This window comes from Panthera leo, chromosome B2, assembly GCF_018350215.1.
Source record: "Panthera leo isolate Ple1 chromosome B2, P.leo_Ple1_pat1.1, whole genome shotgun sequence".
In the NCBI taxonomy this organism is placed as follows: Eukaryota; Metazoa; Chordata; class Mammalia; order Carnivora; family Felidae; genus Panthera; species Panthera leo.
This window is the reverse complement of record NC_056683.1, coordinates 90,268,906-90,284,345: the sequence shown is the minus strand read 5'-3', so window position 1 is coordinate 90,284,345 and position 15,440 is coordinate 90,268,906. Positions and strand designations below refer to the sequence as shown.

The 15,440-nt window shown below is 33.2% G+C and overlaps 1 protein-coding gene across 1 annotated transcript in view; it reads left to right on the top strand.

Annotated features, from left to right (window-relative positions):
• The window catches only part of ASCC3 (activating signal cointegrator 1 complex subunit 3), a 356,847-nt gene that overhangs the window by 56,755 nt on the left and 284,652 nt on the right, over positions 1 to 15,440 (top strand). The window contains exons 5-8 of the mRNA XM_042939446.1: positions 9,031 to 9,151; positions 13,321 to 13,525; positions 14,248 to 14,389; positions 15,195 to 15,320. Of these exons, the coding sequence (XP_042795380.1) occupies positions 9,031 to 9,151; positions 13,321 to 13,525; positions 14,248 to 14,389; positions 15,195 to 15,320 (594 nt within the window). The remainder of the gene's footprint in view (positions 1 to 9,030; positions 9,152 to 13,320; positions 13,526 to 14,247; positions 14,390 to 15,194; positions 15,321 to 15,440) is intronic.

The following is a 15,440-nucleotide window of genomic DNA, read 5'->3' as shown; positions in this document are numbered from 1 at the left end:
AGGCCTGGCTGACTTTCTCCTATGCTAAACTGCTATGTTAGACTAGCATTCATAAATTTTTAGATTATTAAATTAAACCGACTAACAAGGAATAATATGAAATAATGATGGGGTTGCTAATTTAGAATGCACTTAAAAAAGTTGTAAAAAATGAGCAGTGATGGTATCAGTGGATTATACATATTTTGTATTCCTTGAGTTCTATAAAACACCAGCAATTTTCAGAAACACCATTCATTTAATAACCTTTTCAGAGAAAGTATTATGAAACATAGGTAGTAATTAAGACATACCTAGATTAGAAAACTGTTACATTGTGAAAAACTTTCATAACAGAATGATACTTTAAAGCACTGGTCTCCAAACTTTTTTGATCATACCTTCTAATAATCACTTTTAATAATGCATCCTTGATATAAATGTAGTTATTTAATTTAAAGTATATACATATACTATTCTGCCTTATGTTCAACATTAAACATACATAGAAATGGAGAGTTAAAAAGGATGCTGCTTTAGAAGTTATATTTAACTTTATTAATGGTATTAAAATTCTAGTCAGAGCAATATGATTGAGTATGCATCAGTATTTTTTTTTATCATAGTTTAGCACTTGTGACATTTTGAAATTCTGGTTCTATGTGCATTTCAATTCAGTACTCCATTTTTAGAACAATGGAGAGCCACTGGAGAGTTTGTTGGCAAGGGGTAGAGGGGAGGTAGCATGTATTAGTCAGACCTACATTTCATATAATTTACTGTGGTTGCTATGTGGAGAATGGATTGGAGTGTTTTGGATAGATGTGCAAAAACCATTTAGGAAGTCTTTTGAGTGGTACAGGCAGTAAAGGTTTGGGAGCTTAAAAATAGATAAGCATAAAGACTTGAAATCTGTTTAGTGGTTGAGATCAAGAGGACTTGATAGTGGATTGGATGACAGAAGTGGTGTGGGTGTTGTGGGGTAAAGAGGTGGTTATGGATGCATTTTAGCCTTTCACTTATATAACTGGAGGGATGGCAGTAATACCATTCATGGAAATAGTGAACACTTAGAAAAGGGTGAAGAGGGTAGAAAACCAAACATAGTTTTGGACATGTAGAATTGTGAGAGGTCTTGAGACCTCCAAGTGGAGATGATAACTGGGCAATTAGATATAATTTTATACATCCTTCCCAGAACTGTAGTCTGTGCACAGAGTAGAGTTCTGGGAAGGATATATAAAATTAAGAGTTTTTAGCATATGTTTGCTAAGGAATGTAAGGGCTTAGATGTGAACAGCTAAGGAGAGAATATGGAGTGAAAGTGAGAGAAAGCCTAGGATTAAGCCTTAAGAAACTCCAACATTTGATAGGCAAAGTGGGCCTGAAATGGAGATAGGAAGGTAGCTCTAAGTGGTAGGACACATCAAAAGAGTGATGTATCAAGGGTATCAAAGGAAAAGTGTGTTTAAAGAAGTATAAGGAGTATTTAGCAGTGTGGAATGATAAGGAAGATGGGGTCAAAATAAAATTCACTTTCTTCATCAAATCTATGAATTAGTATTCTTCAAACAGAATGGAAAATAGAGGTGCCTGGGTGGTTCAGTCAGTTAAGCATCTGACTGTGTTTTGGTTAAGGTCATGAATTCGAGGTTTGTGAGTATGGGCCCTGCATTGGCCTCTGTGCTGGCATCACAGAGCCTGCTTGAGATTGTTTCTCTCCTCTTTCTGCTCCTCCCCTACTCATTTTGCTATTGAAAAAGTTTGCATAGATATATCTTATTTTTATTTGTTTTTCATGTTCTACAATATTTTTTTGATTGTGACCTTAAAAAGTATGACTCAAATTGAACTCAGCACTCTAAAAATGGTTTAATCAATGTAATAGCCTTTGAGTTGCTAAATGGGATTTTTTAAAGTAATGTCTAGGCCCTACGTAAGGCTCAAACTAATGAACTGCTGGAGATCAAGAGTTGCGTGCTTAACCAACTGAGCCAGCCAGGAGCCCCACTAAATGAGATTTTTGAAATATTACTATTAATACATAAATTTTTCCCAGCCTTCATTACATTTTTTATTCATACTGACCTTACAAGTAACCACCCCCCTCACCCATCCTTTCAGGATTTTTCTTAGGAATTTATTTGTAGGACCAGGTTTACCCATCTTACAGAAATTCACATGAGTTTTTGTTGTTGTTGTTTTGTTTTTTACCCTAATTGTGGGGTTTTATATTTACCTCCGTTACTTCCCCTTAGGTCCTGCCAGATATATCAGACAATTTAGAAAATTTATAATCTTGATTCTACCATGCAACTTATTAACACGTTAGCAAATTTGATTTAATGTCTTCACTTTATATATCATTGATAAAATTTTGAAAAGGACAGAGACATGGCCCATCCTTGTAGAAAAACGTTAGTGGCTTAACTCGGTATTGAGATTAATCCCATAATCTACTTAACCATGTTGTTATACAAAAAGATAGTTCGCTCACATCAAGATACCATGTCTACTCTGTATCCCTGAATCATTTTTCAGAATGTGCATTGACTATTTGATATGTAGAATGGTTGATCTTTCTTTTGAAAGGTCTTTTAGAACTCCAAATAGACTTAGTTTTGACTTTTGATGAATTCTTTAATATTGACTATATAGAAACAGAATGGAACTGACAAACCTTTTATAAATAATAAAATTTTATTTGCTTTCAAGCAATTAGCAACTAAATAATTGTTCTTTTTTGGTTTTTGTTTTTATTTACCTGAGAAGCAGAGTTCAGACAGGATATTGACATGACCAAAGTTGTATTTTAAACGAAAATAATATTTTTTTCTCTAAATCTTTTGAGTAAACTGATAGTCCAAGGATGTTTATCATATTTATTCTGTGGTTTCACAGACACTCAGCAAATCTTTGCATATCGCAGTTTGAGAACAAATTTATAGTTCTAATTTAAGCTCATTCTCTCTCAATTTTCATAGGTTTTATAGTATAATTTTCCATGGTATATTATTCAAACATTTATCATTATCTTTTGCTTTTATAATGTACCATTTGTGATTCACTTGATACTGTGTTGAGAATATAACATCCATTGTACCATTGTTCCTTTTGGAACAAAAATGATATTCAGAATATGGGATAAAGTGGGAATTACTTTTTCTGAGAGATTAACAAGCTATATTTATCTGTTAAAAGTATTATAAGAAACAAGGAAGTAATACCATTTTAAAGTTAGTGTGTACATACTCTGAAATAATTTTTTTTGACACTTAGGAATGTAGACTCTTGGTTGATTTTTTAACTTTTTTCCATTCTATTTGATTTTGATAAAGAACTACTTCAATTTAATAATTTAATTTAATGAAAATGGATTTATAAAACAATGAAAATTCTAAGAGAAACTTTATTAAAATACCTTATAATAATAATACATTGATTATAATGTGTTTTAAAAATGTTTATTTCGAGAGAGAGGGAGAAAGAGTGTGTATGTGTGTGAGAGCAGGGGAGGGGCAGAGAGAGAGGGAGAGAGAGAATCTGAAGCAGGCTCTATGCTGTCAGCACAGAACCCAATGCTGAGCTCCATCTCATGAACTGTGAGATCACAACCTGAGCCAAAATCAAGAGTTGGACACTTGTAACCAACTGAGCCACCCAGGCACCCCAATAATGGCTTTAACAACCTCTATCAGGGCTTTAACAACCTCTATTACTCTTGTGGTCTCCTTTAAATTTCATATCTTTAATTTATAGCCAGGGTAGTGAAACTTTCTTTCTTTTCTTTCCTTTTTTTCTTTTTTTTTACTTTTCTTTCGTTTCTTTCTAAACTTTGTAGTTGATGTCTGTTTCTGTACTCATGGCTAACTTTTCCCTCCCTCTTTGTTTTGCAATTTGATAGCTTCTGGAACTTGTGTCAGTGCATAGAGCAGTGATCCAGACAGCTGTACCTTTACAAATAGTCATGCTCAGTGCCAAATTAGTTTGTAGTGCAAATCTTGAATGAGAACTGCACCTGCTCTCACTGTGGATGAAAATGGCAAATGTTAGGGAAAGCATAATTTGGGGATTACTTTAAATTTGGTAACAGCTGATCTCAGAATTCTACTGGGGATTCTTCATCTTGGAAGTCATGGAAGTCCTACTCTTCAGAGCAAAACAGCTCTTTTGCTAGGTCTTAGGTATGTTATTTTTAAGAAATAATGGGCTTGAAAGAGAGAGAGAAAGAAAGAAAGAGAAAAAGAAAGAAAAGAAAAGAAGAGAAAATGGCTCTGTGCTGTGGTGATCCTCCCCCTGAGATGTTACATTACAAGTTGTCTTCCAAATATACCGATGTTTTCCTAAAATTATGGTGAACTAAAAAGTTGTGAATCTCTAATTTATCATGTGTGAATATTGTATTTCAGATTAAGTAAACTTGAAGTAGCTTAGAATATGTGTAAGGATAACTCTACCATGATAATTTATCTTCTTATGGAAGAAATGGTCTCAATTTAAGAATTAACATTCTTGGAGTGCCTGGGAGGCTCAGTCGGTTAAGTGTCCGACTTTTGATTTCAGCTCAGGTCATGGTCTCACAGGTCATGAGTTCAAGCCCTGCATGGGGCTCTTCGCTGACAGCGTGGAGGCTGCTTGGGATTCTCGGCCTCCCTCTCTCTCTGGCCCTCCCTGGTTTGTGCTCGCTCTAAAAATAAATAAATAAATAAATAATAAATAAGTAAAACATTAAAAAAATAACACATTCTTTGAGAGTTGATAGACTATAAAAGACATTTCATGCTGTATGTAGAGAGCATTTCTTACTATAGTTTGTTTGGAGTATGGAAGTATCTTTTAATTTGAATTTGTTGGTTTTAAAATATCACTCTTAACATTAAGCATGGGGCTTAAATTGAACTAACAGCAATTGAGAACATTCACTTAATATTTTAATAAGGAAATTGCATTCAGTCTTTATCTTTCAACCATAAGCAATTTTTTCTGACTACTTTTAGTATTTAGTTTAAGCCATTTTGGTTTATAATTCAATGAAATATCTTCATTGATATATAATTCACATACCATGCAATTCATCCATTTAAAGTATATAAATCAGTGGTTTTTAGTATATTCATTGATATGTTCAGCCATCACCACAGTCATGTTAGAGCATTTTCCTTATCTCAAAAAGAAATCCTAAGCCTTTAGCTTCTCTCCTCCTCCTCCCTCCCACCTTCTTCTCAGGCTCTAAAGAACCACTAATCTACTTTCTGTCTCTAGAGATTTCTCTCTTCTGGACATTTCATGTAAATGGAATCATGTGTATGTGGTCTTTTGTGATTGGCTTCTTTCACTTAGCAAAATGTTTTTAAGATTTATCCATGTTGTACACTAATTCGTTCTTTTTTATGGCTTAGTAATATCTGTTGTATGGATATACCACATTTTGTATATCCATGCTTTGGTCGGTGGACATTTGGGTTGTTTCTACCTTTTGGCTATGTGAATAGCCATGTATGTATAAAAGTTTTTGTTACGACAAAACTTTTGTTTGTTTTCAGTTCTTTGGGGGTATATACCTAGGAATGGAATCAATTGGTCATGTTGTAATTCTATATTTAACTTAGGAATCGGAAAAATGTTTTCCATAGTGGCTGTACAATTTTGTATTCCCACAATGTATGGGTTTCCAGTTTTCTCCACATCCTTGCCAACACTTGTTCTTTTCCAGTTTTTTTTTTTTTAATGGTTCTTGTGGTTTTAGTTTGCATTTCCCTGATGCATAATGATTTTGAGTATCTTTTCATCTGCTTATTGGTCCTTTTTGTATTTTCCTAGGATAAATTCAGATCTTCTGCTCAGTTTTTAATTGGTTGTATTTTTGTTGGTAGTAAGAGTTCTTTATATACTCTGGGTACAGGTTTCTTACCAGATATATGGTTTACCAATATTTTCTCCCATTCTGCATTTTTCCTTGAAGGGGACAAATTTTGTTTTGCTAAAATCCAAATTATCTGTGTTTTCTTTTGTTGCTCATGCTTTTGGTGTCATATTTAAGAATCCTTTACCAAATCTGAGGCCATAAAGATCTTATTCTGTTTTCCTCTAAGAATTTTATGTTTAGCTCTTACATTTAGAATACTGATCCACTTTGAGTTAATTTTTGTATATCGTATAAGGGTCTGACTTCATTCTGTTGCATATGACTAGCCAGTTGTCTCAGCATCATTCATTGAAAAGTCTCATCTTTCTTCACTGAATGGTTTTATTATGATTTTTGAAAACTTGTTTATTACTTTGAATAGTATTTTAGCGGATCCTTTAGTATTTTCTACATAGACAATCTATGAATAGAAAGTTTTACTTTTTCCTTTTAATCTGAATACCTTATATTTCTTTTTCTTGCCCAATTGCTCTGGTTTGAACCTCCAGCACAGTGTTCAATAGAAGTCACAAGTGCAAACTTTGTTGTCTTGTTTCTATTCTTAGTGGTAAGTATCCAGTGTTTTCACCATTAAGTATGATGTTCACTATGGGTTTTTCGTAGATGCCCTTCATCGGGTGGTAAAAGTACCTATATTCCTACTTTGTTAAGTGTTTTTATCATGAAAGGCTATTGGATTTTTCAAATGCTTTTTCTGCATCTGTTGAGCTGATCATGTGACTTTTGTTTTTTATTGTGTTGATATAATGTAATGCATCAATTGATTGTCTTATGTTGAACTGGTCTTATGTTCCTGATGTAAATATCACTTTGTCATGGTGTGTAATTCCTTTTCTATATTGCTGGATGTGGTTTACTAGTATTTTATTGAGGTTTTTGTGTCTCAACTTCTAAGAGATATTGGTCTGTAGTTTTCTTGTAATATATTTGTCTGGTTTTGGAGTTAGAGTAAGACCTGGGAGATGTTCTGTTTTTTGGAAGAATTTGTGAAGAATTGGCATTAAGTCTTTTGAATGGACTCACCAGTGAAGTCATTTAGACTTCTTTGTGGGTTGTTTTAATTCAGTGTTTCACTTGTTATAGATCTATTCAGATTGTCTGCTATTTGCTAGTTTGTCTTTCTAGGAATTTGCTTATTTCATCTAATCTACCACTGCCAGGGTTTATGATTGTTATTTGCTTGTTTATTGGCTTGGTGACTAGCTGGATATTTTAGTGCAGACAATTCCTCTAAGCCTTACCCCACGGTGTTTTAGCTTCTGATATTGTTCCTCAAGGAGGCACACTTTCGGGTATATCCACAGTCATCCTAGATGAAAGTAGTTTTGGCAGGACGCTCTGCTTTTCTTTCCGTGACCTAGCCAGCTATTAAACTTTACTAATTACCAGATAATTGCTCTGGTCACAGAAATGTCGTGGGGCATAAATTGCTCCACAAACTAATAAACTTGTGGCCACTTTGAAGGAATCGGCTCTTCCCCCCCTTGTCCTTCCTTAGTTCTCTTTTGTAACCTGGTTGTTCAATTTGTGACTCTTCTACTTATAGTTAACCACAATCTGTGCTGTTTTTGAGAGGACCCTAAGGCTTCGACTTTCTGCCAAGTTGCACATGAGGCCCATACCTTTGGAAGAGATTGGGACCTTTCTGTTTTATAGCCTAGTTCTTCCCCCAGACAAAATCTTTGAGGCAAACTCTGGAGCTAGGAGTGGGGACAAGGGACAGTTTATCTCTGACTGACACCCTTGCTCTAAGAGCTGAGTGCTGATGGAAGGGGTAGGCAGTAGCCTAAGTCCTTCTTGGCTTGCCTCTCCTGGTGTGGAATTAGTGCCTTATGAGCCAGGGTGAGAGTGATTGGGCCCCGGTATACTCCATGATGTTTAGGCCAAAAGTAGAGGTTCTAGGACTAGGGCCTTGGCCTTATATGTAGATAATGTCAGTTAAATGAACAGCAAAAAGAAAATATTTATTAAATAGTTAGCATTGCACATATACTTAACATAAGTTCCTACTTTAATTATGATTTTGTGTGGAATGAATCTCTGAGAATAGTTAGAATTTGGCTGATATAAAATCTTCACATGTAAAATTAGATATAACATTTCTGGACAGGAGTAAAAAACATCCTGGAACCATACTGGAAGAAATTGAAAGGCTTTCTGGAGCAGTTACTTTGTATAATTATGTGATTGAAAGTCTTTCTTAATCCTAAAACTGGTTCTCTGACTTGAATAAACTTAATCTTTGGCAACTGCTCTGCATGAGATACACATGGAAATTTTTTATAAAAAGTTACATAAAGTACTTTGTGGAACTGTGTTTTAGATTTCAGATTTATTAAGCATTAAAAATTATCAATTAAGGGGTGCCTGGGTGGCTCAGTCGGTTGAGCGTCCAACTTTGGCGCAGGTCATGATCTCACTGTTCATGAGTTTGAGCCCTGCGTTGGGCTCTGTGCTGACAGCTCAGAGCCTGAAACCTGCTTCAGATTCTGTATCTCCCTCTCTCTCTGCCTCTCCCCAACTCGTGCTCTGTCTCTCTCTCTCTCTCTCAAAATTAAATAAAATTTTAAAAAGTATTAATTAAACATTAATAAAATAAATTTAATAAAATAAAACAGTTATTAAGCATTAAAAATGTGGTGTGTCATGAATCATTAAAACGTTTTAATGGTTCTTTAACTCTAAAATGATAGCTGTTATGTGTAGTAAGTTGGAAGAAAATTCATACTCTGGACTCTATTTGCCAAAACCAGAACAATATTAAAAAGCAAATTAATTTTGGAATTTCATTTGGTTATACCTAGGAAAGGCAAGTGTAAGGATTTATAATTCTGTGATTTAGTTATATATATGTCATAATTATTTATACACCATATATATCATAATCATGATTACTTTTACAGATTGAATCATGTGCTTTAGTAATTGCATATTAACTTTGTAAACCTGAAAGATATGTAACAATATGAAGAGTTGCTTTTCTTTCCTAAGTTCCTATTTTTTTCCAAGGTATTGTTTGGGTACTTCTTGCTCTAGCAGTTTGGCTTCATACCTCTGTTGAATAAGGTATTAATAACTTGAAAAAGGTGATTTGAGGTAACAGTTGTTTTGATTCTTCTTTTAAGCTATTTGAACTGCTGGGACCTGATGGACTTGAACTTATTGAGAAACTCCTCCAGAACAGAATTACAATTGTGGATAGATTTCTTAATTCTTCAAATGATCATAAGTTGCAGGCTCTTCAAGGTAAGAAAGTGTTCAGTGGTAATTCCAATTTAAAGGAAGATTCATTGGTTAGCAAATCTTTTTAATATAATTATACATTAATATCTTTTGGTCTATTATATAATTTAGCGATACCACTTTTTAAAGTAGATTTTAGATATGGCAGATTATGAAACAAATACCACAATGCCCTAAATAGGCTGTTATGGTAGAGATTCTATTCTGTTTAGGTATGGCAGTTTTTTTTATTTTTTTAATTTTTTATTTTTTGCTGAAGGTTTGAATAGATACATTTTTTTTTTTTTTTAAGCAACTGCATTTGATATTAACTGTGGGCCAAGTAGTGTTATAATTTCTTCCCAACTTTTTTATTTTGAAAACTTTCAAACCTAGATAGTACAAGGATAGTACAGTGGACACTTGCATACCTTTGTGTAGATTCGACAGTTAACATTTTGCTTTCTTTCTCTTATTATCCTCTTTACACATGCACTCACTCACATATACATAAACAAACACCTACATTTAACATTTTCGATGAACAGTGGCCTGGAAGTTGCAGACATCATAATATTTCACCTGTAAAATCTTCATCGTACATTTAAGAACAATAGCAGTCTCCTACTAAACTGCAATACAGTTATCATGCTCAGCAAATTGAATATTTATATTGTCATGTATCACATGTATTTAAAAGCCCCAGAAGAATTAGAGTAGTTGAGGAAGCCAAAATAATTTTAAAAAATGCTTTGCTTACTATGATACAACTGATGCTGAACTCAGATTTTAAGTCATAAGCAGGAAACCTGAATTTCGTACTTTTACCCAAATGTTCTTTGCCAGCCTTATATATAGTTTGGAATTTTTAAAAAGTGCCTGGGCATAAAAAATTAGACATCCCTCCCTTCTTCAAATGAATTGGCATTTATCATTTTTTAATGTAAGTTATGTTATCTTTTCCTCACATATATGAGTATGGCACTAAAATGAAGTTATGAAAAGAACCTTGATTTAAATCCAAAATTTCTTGGGACTTTCTTATCCTATACTTTGATTACTGGTAGTTTCCTGGAGTTGTCTTGAGATTTTTAGAAACTTAGAAGAATTGAGTTTAGCCACTTTGTCTTTATGCAGGTTTCGTTGTTCTTTAACTTTATCACTTACAAACTGCCTTGCTCTAAGAAGGCTCTCCCACCTGCTAAAGATATTTATCACACATTGTTGGAAACCACCAGAGTTTAAGAGCATTTAAAATGGGTGTCCGCCAGAAAGAAAGGAATGAATATAAATATCTAGTCTTGCAGTGTAAATTCTGACAATTTATTGTTTATTTTGTCAGCCTCCTAAGTGTTGATATAGGGATACATATTGATCTCACCTGTTAATAGTGCTAATTTACTTAACAGAAAGTTCAAAATGATTCCAGCTTCACCTGTGGTGGTTTTTTTTTTTTTTGGAACTATAGGTGATGAGTTAGTGTTGTCTTGCAGTTTAATTATGTTCATTTTTGTATAACATTTATACACAAATTTTATTCTCTTTGGATAACTTTTTAGAAGCAACATAGTTTTGAACCCAAAAACAAATATTAGATTTGAATTATTAAAAAAAAATATTTGAACCATCATTCTGCCCAGAAATGTTATCTACTTTTCTCATACTGCTTTTACTCTTTTATTCTAAGCTAGATCATTATTATTGCCACTATCTAAGAGTAGTAATTTTACTATAGAAAAGTGGGGTATTAGTAGGCTTTAACTTTGTCTAAGGACTAGTGTAAAGAAGCTGACAAGCAGCATGTTTCAGATTTTTTTTTCAGTAGAGTTTCTCGTGTACATGCCTTAAACAGATATTTTCCTTTATTTGCGGGGAGGGAGGTGGTATGGAAAGGAAATATTCTTGAAGAAAAGATTCTTCAGACTCTTATTACTTTATCAGTGTTCTCATCCATTTGTATCTTCTGATCTAATTTTGTGTTGAGGATCCTTCAAAATTCTTTAAAAACTACCAAATTATATTTGCATTCTTTATTAAGCTACTTTAATATGACCATCACATCCCATCCTTTTCTTTATTCCTCCAAAATCGTGGTCTTAGAAGTTGCTTCTTACTATTTATCATTTTCTAGTTTTCATAATGATTTTTTTAAAACTTTTTAATCCAGATGCGCATCACCCATTTTATCTCTTCTGTTTTTATTATAACCAGGAAATGTAGGTGAGAAGTGGGTGGGTAAAGTGGATTGACTGCTAAGGTAAGGATAGTTGTAAATTAAATTCTATTTTTAGGGCTGATGTGAAGAATGTTTACTCCAGGGTGTGTCATAAAATAAAAATTAAGTTAGCTTATGCTATTGAGGACAGTGTTTTGAGTAGTTACACAAGATCTTTTTGGTCACGATTACATTCTAAAAGGATACAAGCTTCCACATTCTTCTTCAGTAAAATTTTATAGAATTACGGTAAACTTATTCATTTCATTTCTACTTTTCAGGCTCTAAAGTTAACTGAACCTACCAAGGAAGACTATACATTTAAACTTTTGCTGCTGTATGACTTACTTTGAAAATTACCTATTATGTTCAGTGTTACAGGATTCCAGTATATTTTCTTTGAGGCTTAAAAAAGCTATTAATGAAGCAGACCTGTTTTCTTATTACATTTGTTTAAAATGTTAATTACATTAGCATAGCACTTAGAGTGTCATCCAGGGTATTTAGTTTCACACACAGAATCCTTAACATTCATTTATATAATAAATACATAGTGTTATTCACATGGTATTATTCACATTCTACTTAATACAGCACCCAGTGCTTATCACAAGTTCCCTCCTTTGTACCCATCACTCATCTAGCCCATCTCCACCCACCTCCCTTTGTCAAACCTGTCTGTTCTCTACCATTGAAAGTTAATTGGCTACAAACTTAATCATTATAATAGATGTATAAGACTTTACCAAAAAGTAAAATATATATGACCTAGAAAAAAACATTTTTTCAGAACTGTACTAATATAAAGGAGATCATATCTCATTTCATAGTTTTTTATTTCTCAGTTTCCTTCTTGAGATTTCTAAAACCATTATACAGAGGGATTACTTCATGTGATTGAGAGTTAAAATGATTTATTCAAAATTATGTATTGAGGTAGTGACAAATGACTGAGAATTGTGAAGATTTGACTTAAATGAATTAGAAGGCTATTTCGCTATCTTGATGCTTTTTTAATTCCTTCCTTGTTCGGTGTGGGATCTTGGAGTTTAATAAAATAACTTTGTACTGTGCTCCTTCAGAGTATGGACCAAGTTTAGTTCTTTATTGCTTCCTAGCCTAGCAGCAGTGCCTGGAACTAGTAGGTCCCCAATACAGTAAATGTGTATTGATTTGGATTGCTTTCAGCAACATTCCTGTGATTTCCTTTAGGGCCACAGTGAGCCAGGATACTACTACTTCAAAAGATTTAATTAAACATGGAAGGTTAATCCTGTTGGAAGAAAAAAATTTCCTGAATATTGAGTTGACCAAACCACAGGTTTAAATTGGACCTTGTAGATGAAACATTGAACTTTCATTGACCTGATTGTTAGTGGCTGTAGCCATCTTCCCTTGTTTTGTTTTGTTTTTAACTGTATTTCCACGGAAAGGTGGATCACAGTCTTTATTTGCCTGGTCATCTTCTAAATATATCCTGAGCTAATGTTAATAAATTGTATTTCATGTATAAGTGAGTAAAAACATATATTCAATTTAACACAGTAAGGCTGTTACACAGGGAAAAGTTATATCTAATATGTAAAGAATATATTTATTTCATTATGTTAACAGTAAGTGCTAATTAGCATTGATAATTATTATATTTATTGAAATTATGTAAACAAATAATTTCAAAATTATAAAACTGAATTTTTAAGTTCCTGATGTTATGTGTAAGAATTTATGACACTAAACTATGTAGTGCGTATGAAGAAAATATCTACTGACTTTTCTTAGCCACTGTCTAATATCGCTTAGATATCACATTAAAAAAAAAAAAAACAACTCTCCATAAAACATACAATTGAATATGACAGTTTTAAAAAAAACTGAATTATTAGAGCATTGTGCTATTTTATATTTTGGTGAAGGGGAAAAATGGTTTTCCTAAAGTTTAAACTCATAGAACATGGTATTTCTTAAATTTGCTTTGTAGACAATTGCAAAAAAATTTTAGGAGAAAATGCTAAACCTAACTATGGTTGTCAAGTTACCATTCAGTCTGAACAAGAAAAGCAATTAATGAAACAGTATCGTCGTGAAGAAAAAAGAATTGCCAGACGAGAAAAAAAGGCTGGAGAGGATGGAGAAATTGCAGAAGGAGTTATGTGCTTTGATCCTAAGGAATTGCGGATACAAAGGTAATAAAAACCAGAAGCTGAAAGATGCTTCTGTTGTAATTGTTACCTTTATGCATTATTTTTTGGTTAGTCTTAACAATTTAGATAACTCGTACTTCTAGTAAGGTTTTCTTATAAGAACAGACTTTTGTTGTATGAAAACCTAATTTTCTGGGATAAGAAAGCAATGATCTTCTTAATTAAAATATTCTTGGTTACATCTATGTAGGTGAGAATTTTAGATTATAGAAGTAAGCTATTTTGGATGCTGTGCACAAACCACTAGGTTAAAATTTGTAAAGCCTACACAGATTTATTTTGAGACTTTTGGGTTTTTTTCTAGCTTAATAAGAATACTTTTCCTTGTGTTATTTAGAAGTAGAAAGGAAGAAAAAGAAACAAAAGCATTATGATATTTGTTCTTTAAATTTTGAATATTATTTTTATAAAGGAACTTATACCTTGTTAAACATCTTTGGATTGTGACAAACAAAATTATAAATAAAGAACACTAAGTTAAACTTAGCAAATGATGTCATCTAAAAATAGTACCTACAAAATGTGTTAACTCCTATGTAGTTACACTGAAAATGTGAGGATTACTAATATCTTTCTTTGTGTAATTTAATTTCCTCCACTTCATAATGGAAAGCTACCTGAAATTGTTATTATAGTGACTTTGTACTGGCTTCCTTTTGCTAGATAAAAATTTTGTATTTATCCTACTGTTTTTATATTTACAGAGAGCAGGCACTTATGAATGCTAGAAGTGTTCCAATTCTGAGCAGGCAGAGAGACATGGACGTTGAAAAAATACGTTATCCCCATGTTTATGATTCCCAGGCTGAAGCCATGAGAACATCAGCATTCATTGCTGGTGCAAAGGTATGTCACTGGTATATGACCACTTTGGGATAATAGGTCTATTCTGAGGAAATAACACATAGATTTTTCCTGTGTCTTTTCTGGCTCTTATACTAGTTGATATACTATGCTAACTTTAATTTCAAAATATTGGGGAAAATGAGATAATGCAGTGTATGGAAACTTCTTGACACATATTAGGTACTCAAAATGTATTTGTTCTCTTCCCTTTTGTTATTTATGGAACTTGTATTTTTGAGTTTTAGTGGTTACATCACTTTTTTAATGTTCTTTACACTATGTATATGGCACAGTTTTCCTAGTGACACAAGTATATTTGTCTTCAGGATACCATCTAATCAATATATACTTAAAACTCATTAACATAATATGGTCTGTGTGTTATATGAGAGATCCAGTATATGAATAATTCGTGTGTGTGTGGTTTTTTGGTTTGTTTTTGTTTTGCTTAAGCTTGTTTTTCTTTAAAAAAAATATGTTTGGGGGAGACAGAGAGACAGAGTGCAAGCAGGGGAGGGGCAGAGAGAGAGGGAGACGCAGAATCTGAAGCAGGCTCCAGGCTCCAGACTCCGAACTGTTAGCACAGAGCGCAGCAGGATCATGACCTGGGCCAAAGTCTGACGCTTAACCCACTGAGCTACCCAGGCACCCTTGTTTTTCTTTAAACTAGCTAAATTTATTTACCACTGCTGTGTCTAAAGACATTAGTGTTCTCTTTCTCTCTTTCTCTTTCTCTCTAATTAAATAATCTCTACCAGAGCAATTGTTTGTATTATTATTTAATTTTAATTTCTGATGTTTATAGATGATTTTACCAGAAGGAATTCAAAGAGAGAATAACAAGATGTATGAAGAAGTAAAGATTCCCTATAGTGAACCAATGCCAGTTGGCTTTGAGGAAAAACCAGTTTATATCCAAGACTTAGATGAGGTGAGATGATCATTTTATAAAGTTGTTATTTTTGGTGCTTGGTATGTTTTCTGAATAGATTTTTATTTAAAAAATTATTTTTAAAAGTTAGTAGTTGGCTAATATAGTAGAGAGCTATAT